Genomic DNA, 10,350 nt, shown 5'->3' with positions numbered 1-10,350 from the left:
CTGCAATGATTGTACTTCCTTCGCCACTGACCTCTAGAAGCTGATCGAACATATCGAGGACGTTGCTCAGCTTCTCCGAAGTGAATAACAACTCCTCTATTGAAGAAAGACATGGCATGATCGCCAACAGCTTGTCGGAACGGACCACATCACAAGGCACGACATGGCTAGCGGGGCATGCTATGTCTCGCTGGAGGCTGTCAAGGATGTCTGCTTCCTCTTTAGAAGGGTCCACAATCTTGACGACTGTCCGCGGAGACTTGCCCCACTCTGTGGCAAATACTGTGCCCTACCGTACTGGATCAGCTCGGAAAGAGCGGTTCTGACGATGGCGGGAGTTTCCTCACCGGACGTAACGTCTGTGCTAAATGTATGCCGCGACGCTGAAGCTCAGGATGCTGGATGAGCCAGGGTGGAACTTTGAGAATATCAGGTATTTCGTCGGAAGCCATGACTGGATCTGGAGGATGGGAATGGGAGGGCTAAGTACTTGATTGTTCGGTCAAATTCGCGTATTGTCGGAGATTCCGTGGTAGAACGAGTTGATACAATATCGAAAGACATAGCCGGCGCTCACGCGCTGGACGACAGAACGTTGGAGATATCGTGATATGAGCTCAACACCTTACGTGCGCGAGACGGAGCTGTTGTGAGAGGTGGTAACGCACCTCGTAGTAGAGGGAAGACAGTATCAATGCTCCCGTCAGGGCTTAGCAGGCTTCTATGAGGCCAATTCAATACCTCATGTGATGGAAATTGGGAGATGAGACATCAATATCAGTGTGGGTGTCGAACCGTAGTGCCTAACCATCACTTGCAAGATAACTGCATGACGGAGCACCAGAGTGCAAGCGGCGAGCGAGCGGACCATCCAGATCAGGGGTTGAGCAAGCAAATGCAAACAAGAGGCCCGGAGTTGCCCGAGCCACTGGCAAGGCAGGTTTCGGTCAGCGGTGAGCAAAGCCCCTTCACCAACGTCCACGACGATGCTCAGACATACGGCGCAGGCGACCCGTGCGTTTTCCCTCTCATCTCACGTTTGTGCTGGTCTCATGCCCCTACTCACCTGTGACGTGCCTTCTGCAGGTATAGCACGACCATTTCGTGCCAAGCTACCCCGTCGCTCATTCGCGACCGTGCAGGATACCCCTGTTCGCCGTTATGGCGGCTTGAAGGATCAAGACCGTATCTTCACAAACGCATACTGCAGACATGACCATGGTCTCAAGGGTGCTACGGTGCGTTGGTATACCTTCTCTTGCCCGGATGACGTGACTAAGCGCGCGTGTTGCAGTCCCGCGGTGACTGGCACAAAACGAAGGACATCCTCCTCAAGGGCGACTCTTGGATAATCCAGACCATCAAAGACTCTGGGCTGCGTGGGCGCGGAGGCGCTGGTTTCCCGAGTGGTTTGAAGTGGAGTTTCATGAACAAGCCGGGATGGGAGAAGGATCCTCGGTGAGCATATCCCTTCATTCACTCCCTGCATGTTCCGACCTATCACACATAGACCTCGTTACCTCGTCGTTAACGCGGATGAGGGTGAGCCTGGTACTTGCAAGGATCGCGAAATCATGCGTGGCGACCCTCACAAGCTTGTTGAGGGGTGTCTCGTCGCCGGCCGCGCCATGAATGCCAGCGCTGCCTACATCTATATCCGTGGCGAGTTCTACCAGGAGGCGTCTCACGTTCAGCAGGCGATCAACGAGGCCTATAAGGCCGGCTATCTCGGCAAAAACGCCTGCGGTTCTGGCTACTCCTTCGACGTATACCTCCACCGCGGAGCCGGAGCGTACATCTGCGGTGAGGAGACTGCGCTTATCGAGTCGCTGGAGGGAAAGCAGGGCAAGCCCCGTCTTAAGCCCCCATTCCCTGCCGACGTCGGTCTATTCGGTTGTCCGACGACTGTTGCAAACGTTGAGACTGTCGCGGTGGCTCCCACCATCTGCAGACGTGGAGCGTCTTGGTTTGCCGGATTTGGCCGTGCGCGAAACCAGGGTACGAAGCTGTTCTGTATCTCCGGTCACGTCAACAACCCTTGTGTCGTTGAGGAGGAGATGAGTATCCTGCTCAAAGACCTCATTGAGAAGCACTGTGGTGGTGTCCGCGGCGGTTGGGATAACCTCCTTGGTATCATCCCGGGCGGTAGCTCCGTTCCTGTCCTCCCCATTGACAAGTGCGCGGAAGTCCTGTACGTCCCGTTTCATTCTGGTGCATCTCGTGCAATGTTCTTGCACTCACCTTTGCATGCCAGCATGGACTACGACTCCTTGAAGGATGCCCAGTCTGGTCTCGGTACAGGGGCTGTTATCGTTATGGACAAGAGCACTGACATTGTCAAGGCCATTGCCCGTTTCGCTCACGTACGCATGTTACCTCTTTTCACTATACAATCGGCGAATCGTCTGACCGTCATCACACTAGTTCTACAAGCACGAATCTTGCGGCCAGTGCACGCCGTGCCGTGAGGGCACCACCTGGATGATGAACATGATGGATCGCTTCGTCGAGGGCCGCGGTCACCAGCGCGAGATCGACATGCTCCTCGAGCTCACCAAGCAGATTGAGGGCCGTACGATCTGCGCTCTCGGTGACGCAGCCGCTTGGCCCATCCAGGGTCTCATGCGTCACTTCCGCCCGGAGGTCGAGAAACGCATCGCTGAGTTCCGCGCAGCGAACGGCCCGGTGCTCTTTGGGGGAAGACTGAAGAGCCAGACAGACCCAACCCTCGCTATTCCTGATAACCTTGGTGCGAACTTGCCGGAGGTGCCTCCGCCTAGCGCGTCTGCGTAAGGACGACGCAAACTGCAAGCAGTTATGATACGTAGCGTCGTGTTTGTTGCCTATGAATATACTTCTTACTGGACCATCCTTACCAACTCACGCGGTGTGCACCGACCGGTCTACCCCATAGTTTGTCATTGAGGGAGTCGTTCACACATCTTGAGCTTGATGTTATGGCACGGCCCGCGAGGGAGAGAAAGTTCTTGGTAGTCGGGAGAGGAAGATGTCGCTATTATTCGAACCAGCAAGCACTGGGCCCATAAGAAGAGGATGAAGAAACATGTAAGCACTGCTATCGTCGGATCCGCAGACGATCCCAAGTCGATGGTGAGACGCCCGCCGATGCTGTTATCGGGCCCGGGCTGGCGCTATGCCAGTCGGGTTGTGCAATCGCTACCAACTCGGGCACCCGCATCTGTACCTTTGCAGCACCAGAAAGGCGCGGCCGTAAATTGCAAGCTGACCAGTTCACCAACGAAGTGTGCGGCATGGTGAGATACCGTCTCTCGAACGCGACTCTGGCTACTGGTAGACCTCCGTAAGCATTTGCTTGTTCATCATCACGTTCATTGGCAGACATCAACAACTTTTCTGGCATCTAGAATCCCGCAGGCATACCAGTGGGCAGATGCGTACCAGGCCACACACGATCGTCCGCTGTTGGACATGTCACAGGGTGTACCGGGCGTCCCTCCGCCTCAATCCTTCCTGGAGGCTCTCGGCGCTGCGGCATCCTCCCCAGGCAGCTGCGGGTATCTTCCAAACGTCGGGGAACCTTCCTTGAGGACAGTAATGGCACAAGAGATCAATATTCGCTATGGTCCCGACGCCGATGTCACTCAGGACGACATCGCGATCACGGCTGGCTGCAACCTCGCGTTCGTCGCTGCTGTGACTACTCTAGCGGACTCAGGCGACGAAGTGATTCTCCCCGTGCCATGGTAATGCGACGTGTTCACAATCTATCCAGCGTGACTAACGCTGCGTCGGTGACACGCAGGTATTTCAATCACGAGTAGGTGAAGCTCATCCCCTTCATCGCTGTTTATGACTTCCACTATGTATTAGGATGACCATGACTATGCTTGGTATCAAACCTGTCCTCCTCCACACTTTCGCGAAAGAAGGCTTTCTGCCATCTCCCGAGCGCTGCGCGGCTCTCATTACATCGAAGACCAAGGCGGTCGTCCTAGTCTCGCCAAATAACCCCGTAGGTCTGATGCAAAACTCACGGTTAGTTGTGAACTGACTCCGTGGACAAGACTGGTGCCGTCTACCCGCCCAGTCTCATTGCGGCTTTTGCGAAGCTGGCTCACAAATATAATATCGCTTTTGTCTTGGATGAGACCTACCGCGACTTTATCCTCAACGGCGTTCCACATCGCCTCTTCTCTCGCCCCACTACTTCACTTGAAGGGGAGCTACCCCAAGACTGGGAATGGCGCTCGACGTTCATCCATCTCTTTTCCTTCTCCAAGTCGTACTGTATACCCGGTCACCGTGTCGGCCTCGTCTGCGCGTCCCCGAACGTCATCCCCTCCCTGAACAAAGTTCTCGACAATATCCAGATCTGTGCGCCGCGCCCGCCACAGATCGCGCTCGCCACCGTCGTACCCTCTCTCCGTTCGTTCGTCCGGGAGACTGCAGAGGCGGTTGCTCACAGACACAAGCTCTTCCGCGAACGCCTCCCCCTGCGATGGAAGATCGGCTCCCAAGGAGGGTACTACGCTTTCGTGCGCCATCCCTTCGCTGGCGTACATGCGAACGAAGTTTGCAAGCGGCTAGCGCAGGAACTTGGCGTTATCACACTTCCTGCAGGTTTCTTCGGGCCCAAAAGAGAAGAAAACGCGACCATTATGGATGAAGATAGATGGATCCGGTTTTCAGTGGCGAACGTAGATGACGAGAAGGTCGAGCAGGTTTGCCAGCGACTTGCTGAGAGCGAGTCAGAGTTCGAATGGAATCTAGACTAGATTTGAGGAACCTGGATTCGACAAAGACGCTTTGCAGTGGTATATATGCGAGGTCGGAATGGCAAAAGTGGACCCTCCGAGAATCGAACTCGGGACCCTTGCATATCATATGGTAACCTCATAAGTACAAAGCTCTACCGATTGAGCTAAGGGTCCTCATCCAGATTGTTAGTTTTAAGCGTATATGTACTGCTACCGCTTCCAACCCTCCCGCCCCATACTTAGTGTAACTCGAGCATCTCCACATTGCGGCGGTTTGTCTGCACTAGTGCTCCTGCATCCTGACAACGTCCTCGTAGCTGGGCTTGGTGTTTTCTTCTCTGCTTGATCTCCGCTCGTGTTTGCCAGAGCTTGAACCGTTGGACCGACCACGAATCATGATTCAAACCGGCCTCATCCCGAATGCGCACAATGATCTGGTCACCGACGCGTCCTACGACTTCTATGGCCTCCGCCTCGCGACTTGCAGCCTAGATCAAAGGTCGTATTAACTCTTGCCCTTTTTCTGCCTACGGGCTTTGCATCGCATTTTTGACGCGTGTATGTGTAGAGTAAAGGTGTGGCAGTTAGACGAGACCACCGGATCTTGGTCCCTTGAACACGACTGGAAGGTGCGCAAAGGTCTACGCCCGCATCCTCTTGTCCGCTGATTGCTCTCGTGCACGATGTCTAGGCACATGATGCCGTCGTCTCAAAAGTGAGCTGGGCGCATCCCGAATTCGGCACCATCCTCGCGACCGCGTCCTTCGACCGCACTGTCAAGGTCTGGGAGCAGATCTCCGCGACAGACGTCGATGGCACGCAGCTCAACGGCACAAGTGCGGGTACCTCCAGCTCCACAAGATGGATCGAGCGCGCTATGCTCGTCGACGCTAAGGGCACCGTACGATCGGTTGAGTTTGCGCCACAGCACTTTGGGTTGAAGCTGGTGCGTGCTGGCATGCACATTCGCGCTCCCTCCTCGCCACTGACGCGATAGTCGCGATGCAGGCAACCATCTCCTCTGATAACTACCTGCGCATATACGACTGTCTCGAGCAACCATCTCTCTCGTCATGGCAGCTCACAGAGGAAGTCGACGTCCTCTCCCTCCCTACCGCCACTCCATCTTCCCGTTCAAACGCGCATACCGTGACCGTCGCCACTCCCACCCAATCGTCGACAACACTCGACGGAAACTCCGCGTCTCTTGTCGCGCACGCGCTCCAACAGCAAACTTCACAAACTCAGCTCCCAGGACGGCCAGGTCTCGGTACGCGCGAGGTGCGCTTCTCGCGACCTTAATCTATTCGGGCTTTAACATAGTGATAGGCGGACGGGGGCTGGAGCATCTCGTGGTGTAAGGACAAGTATTGGGGCGAGATTCTCGCTGCTGCCTGCGGTGTTGACGGCATTGTCAAGGTACGTTGACCTTCCTCCCCTCGTACTTCGTGCTCTCGTTGACCGCGATCGCCTTCGTAGATTATCCAAGTATTCCCATCACGACGTCCGTCAACTCTGCTCAGCCTCAACCCCTCCCCAAGCAACGCAGAAACGACCAAGACAGCGGCGACGTCGGGCGGCGACAGTGAAGCCTCGAAGGCCTTTGCAATTACTTCTGTCGCGTGGGCACCGTCGTGCGGACGCTCGTACCATCTTGTTGCTACTGCTTCGCGCGACGGCCACGTGCGGATATGGCGCGTGAAACCGCCAACACCGAGCGAAGACCTGGAAGGTGACGACGCGGACGGGACGGAGGGCAAGTGGTCGGCAAGTATTGTAGGAGACTTTGACGACCACAAGTCCGCGGTTGGGAGAGTGGAGTGGAACATCACTGGGTGTGTCTTCGTGGAGAGGTTTCAGTCGGGCGTCGCGACTGACTTATGGTATTGCTCAGGACGATACTCTCGTCCGCTGGAAACGATGGACGTGTGCGACTATGGAAAATGACGGCGGGGAATGTTTGGCGACCAGCGGGCCATATCAGTGTCGAGCAGGCAGAGGAGCAACAGGGCGAGGCGGATGCGGATATGGCTGTTGAGGATTAGGGGGACCTTGTACGAGATGTTGTCACCGCCTGGTTGTACGCTTGTCTCTTTACCTTCGCTGTGGAAGTCATGTTTCCTTCAGCCTGCACCGCAGAGCAGGCAAACGATGTGTACGCAGTGGAAGCAAGGAGCTGCATGCATTGAGCATAAATAGCGAGAGCAACATACAATGATTGAATGACGATAAATGCAGGCAAACGATGCAACAGTAGAGCAAGAGAACAGGCGGAGAAGACAGCGGGACGGAAGGGTACAAGGAGATTATGGATGGCGGCGAGTGATATGAGAGTTGACACTGTACGGTTCGAGTGTCGGCATTCGTTTCGGTGCCGCAGAGGCGTATGCGAGAATGAAACTGACCTTGTGGTCCATAGATAATATGCTGCTCCAAAGCTCCCAATCATCGCAAACGCCAGCAGTGTTGCGAGCAAGGCCATACGCTTCTCGTAAGATGCTGGGACGAGCTCGTGCACAGGCCCACTGTTTGCTTTTGACCTCGCAACTTGGGTATGGGAAGAGCCTGTGCGAGTTGGCGGTGCACGCAAGCGGTAGGAGCCCTTCTCGAGAGAGATGGATGGAGACGCTTGGGCGATGCGGATGCTTGGGACGTTGAAAGGCATAACAGACTATTAGAGGGGTTCTGGAGACGCGACAGCTGAGTGAATCGGCCGTACGTTGGGAAGATATTCACTGACCTCTGCAGCCCAGGTGATAGTACAGGGTGTGAATGAGCAGGATACAGCGGAGACGGTGTTGGGTGGATTGGGGATGGAGTCCTACGTAGTCGCCGCAAGAGGTGTCGCAGTTTGACCACAGTCGAACCCTCTGCAATGGCAGTCGAGAGTGCGCTATTTCAGCTGGAAACCAAGAGTAGACACCTGGAAAGCAGTAGCGGCGATGACGGCAATAGGATTCGGAGCACGGCTCAGTCACTGAAGGTCGTGGGTGGGAACAGGCCCGAGGGCGTCTCCTCCCAGAAACGGAGTACCCTCGCTGGAACGCGTACGTCGGCTCGGAGGCCTCAGAGACCCGACCTTGGCGGCGCAGACTGTCCAAGAGTACCAGTCGAAGACGACTTATATCCGCCTATGGGAGTATCCCTAAGTTCCGCACGTATATATGTACATCCTTGCTGTCGTCATGAAATGAGCGACTGCCGCGCTACCGCGACATACTCTCCCTCCGGACCCCAACTACCCATCTCACATATTTGTATCTCATTGAGATCCCATTCTCCGAAATTTACATGGACTGGTCCTTCCTTGGGTTTTCCAGTCTGCCCAGCGTCGACAACGCCCTTTTGCACACAGATGGTCTTCGCAGCTTCGGATGCAAGCACGGACGGATACGAAAACGGTACACGGGCCTTCGTTCTTGGTTTTCGATAAATGGTGTTCAAAACTGTGCAGTGAAGCTGTTGCATAGTCGTTCATCAGGCACCGGATCTCTTTCAATTACGACCATGCTCTAACCTTCAGCGGCCGGTCTTCAGCAACTAAGAGGCCTGCCTGCTTGAACGATTTCACGACCAAGTCTACCAACGTCGACTTCAGTGTACCATCAACGCTGCCAGTACCGCAACATAATGCATACGCGCTACTTGCTTGAATTTCTTCACGCCGTCTCCGTCGGCTGGTCCGATCCACATGACGTGGGCTCGTTCTTGATCCCCACGTTCGGGCGGCATGATACACATGCTATCCAACGAAACACGCAGTTTTTCCTCACCAAGAATCTCTATGATCTTCGGCTTCACCTCTCGCAGCAAACCTCTGGCCGCTTCGAGTGTATTCGAGATTTTCCAGGCCGAAGCCCCAACGTGCCCTGACTCACGTTCCTCCGAGTTCTCCGAAGGCTGCTCGAGGTCGAGCGACATTACGCCAAGCGTGAAATGCAGACGACGAGGTGGTATGACTATGGTCGAATCTAGGCCGGGTATGGCAGGTGTCGCTGCTAAGAGGGTATCGGTGAACCTGGAGATGGTATCTCGCAGTTCGGGTATGTGTCCCTGAAGTCTATGTGTCAGTCGGACCCAAACATCCAGCATAGGAACCATGCCGACAATTGGAATGGATAAGACTAAGTAGACGATCATTCAGTGGTGTGTAGAAAAGCCGATGGGTGGGTGACGTACAATGTGTGAGGGGCGGTTTCGGCACTCGCCCTTTCGGCGGTCTCTTGGAAGAACCTGGGGTCTCTCCAGGCTGAGTGTCAGAAGCGGTTCCTGCTGTCGAAGAGGGTCCACGACCTCTGTCTCGTCCTCTGCCTCGTCCACCGCGTCCGTGGCCGCGACCGCGACCGCGTCCTCGTCCTCGGCCACGCTCAGAGGATTCAGCATGAGGCCCCGAAGACAGCGTACTTGTCCCTGGCGTGGAAGTTGGAGGTGCGCTCATGGTTAGGATAGTTCTTGTCAATGTGAGGGTTTGAGTATAGGCGATGTGCTATAGAATCGATGACGATCTGTGCTGCAGCTGCCCCAAGCATCGAAGGCACACCTAGAACGCGGTGTAAGTTCAACCAGCGGCCCGCGCTTGAGCGCCAAGTGGAGTTTCCTCGCGATCGAGAAAGACATCGTTGCAGGTCGCTTGCCAGGGCCCGAACGCGACGCCGTTTAAGATAGCAGAGCACATTATATTATATCCTACGTCGAGGTATACACTGTACAGGCACCGATAAAGTGTAAATCATGCTCAGTCATTTAGCGAGAGGTGGTTCCACTGGGGTTCAAACATCAAATGTAGTCGACCGAGCACATATAACCGCAGGTGAGCGAGAGTACAAACTCTTGTTTATCCTGCCTTTTGGCAGGACAGTTTGTCAGTAAGTAGGCACGTTCGAGCCACATTATATCGCTATGATATACACTAAATAGGTTCGACGCTACCTTTCGTCTCAGAGCCTGAATCCAGAATTCGTAGAATTTGGGCGAGAATGGACATATCAGCGAATTGATAGAAATAAATAGAGTCTGACAGTAACCTCATGTAAGGGCCCGAGCTATGCTACACGTATGATATATGAGGCACTAGTGACGTGTCTCGGGCGCACCGCGTGCATCGGAGGATGCGGGTCCGAACCAGAGGTGTGCGGGTCAAGACTCGACCCCTTGACCCTCTCGGCTTGACCCCGGGGTCTGACTTGGGGTCTGACCCGGGTCTGACCTTTTCGAGGGGTCAACACGTGATGCATGGTCGGCCCTCGCGTAGAATAGTCGACCGCGTACTACCGGGAGCGCGGGCAGGGCGCCTTCAAGTTGCAGGGTGAAATTGCCCACCTCGAGTGAAGGCAGATGAAGACTCAGATGCCACGATGACGACGGGATATGCTAACTATGCTACACCTTGCACCTCTCTGAGTTCTCGCTGGTTTTGGAGGTGTTTCCCAGACACGCTCCTCTGGGTCGGCATCCATCTCCATTGTGGCAAGTCTCTCGCAGCGTTCCTGAAGACCATCGGTTTCACTCCCCCGCTTATGGATGGCCGAGACATTGGACAGTTGGAAAGAAAAATTAGGAACTGGCAAGAACTTGGCAATTAGAAGGCGGGTTCGTGGCCGCTGAAGGCGAG

The 10,350-nt window shown here is 55.0% G+C and overlaps 4 protein-coding genes and 1 non-coding gene across 5 annotated transcripts; 3 read left to right on the top strand and 2 right to left on the bottom strand.

Moving 5' to 3' along the window:
* The first annotated feature begins 957 nt into the window (after positions 1-957).
* On the top strand, positions 958-2,906 carry DICSQDRAFT_93733 (NADH-ubiquinone oxidoreductase). Its single transcript, XM_007370847.1, has 6 exons — positions 958-1,014; positions 1,087-1,238; positions 1,295-1,458; positions 1,511-2,191; positions 2,255-2,363; positions 2,425-2,906. The coding sequence occupies exons 1-6, from the start codon at positions 987-989 to the stop codon at positions 2,791-2,793; spliced, it is 1,503 nt and encodes a 500-aa protein (XP_007370909.1). The 5' UTR covers positions 958-986; the 3' UTR covers positions 2,794-2,906.
* A 264-nt stretch (positions 2,907-3,170) lies between these two features.
* DICSQDRAFT_113180 (PLP-dependent transferase) lies at positions 3,171-4,875 on the top strand. Its single transcript, XM_007370846.1, has 5 exons — positions 3,171-3,322; positions 3,387-3,725; positions 3,785-3,799; positions 3,853-3,994; positions 4,047-4,875. Exons 1-5 carry the CDS (start codon positions 3,273-3,275, stop codon positions 4,755-4,757), a joined length of 1,257 nt encoding a protein of 418 aa, XP_007370908.1. The 5' UTR covers positions 3,171-3,272; the 3' UTR covers positions 4,758-4,875.
* On the bottom strand, positions 4,826-4,913 carry DICSQDRAFT_t199. Its single transcript has one exon. It is a non-coding gene; the product is annotated as a tRNA-Ile (tRNA).
* A 221-nt stretch (positions 4,914-5,134) lies between these two features.
* On the top strand, positions 5,135-6,945 carry DICSQDRAFT_113176 (WD40 repeat-like protein; the record flags this gene model as incomplete). Its single annotated transcript, XM_007370845.1, has 7 exons — positions 5,135-5,241; positions 5,308-5,368; positions 5,431-5,685; positions 5,748-6,020; positions 6,069-6,158; positions 6,219-6,574; positions 6,634-6,945. 7 exons carry the CDS (start codon positions 5,135-5,137, stop codon positions 6,782-6,784), a joined length of 1,293 nt encoding a protein of 430 aa, XP_007370907.1. The 3' UTR covers positions 6,785-6,945.
* A 1,122-nt stretch (positions 6,946-8,067) lies between these two features.
* On the bottom strand, positions 8,068-9,163 carry DICSQDRAFT_183863 (uncharacterized protein; the record flags this gene model as incomplete). Its single annotated transcript, XM_007370844.1, has 4 exons — positions 8,919-9,163; positions 8,378-8,792; positions 8,257-8,318; positions 8,068-8,198 (listed from the first exon to the last, which is right to left on the bottom strand). Coding segments are annotated over exons 1-4 (810 nt in total), but the record flags the coding sequence as incomplete, so codon positions are not given.
* Positions 9,164-10,350: the final 1,187 nt, after the last annotated feature.

Source organism: Dichomitus squalens, assembly GCF_000275845.1.
Source record: "Dichomitus squalens LYAD-421 SS1 unplaced genomic scaffold DICSQscaffold_78, whole genome shotgun sequence".
Taxonomy (NCBI): Eukaryota; Fungi; Basidiomycota; class Agaricomycetes; order Polyporales; family Polyporaceae; genus Dichomitus; species Dichomitus squalens.
The sequence above is the reverse complement of the archived record's forward strand: the minus strand, read 5'-3'. Positions and strand labels throughout refer to the sequence as shown.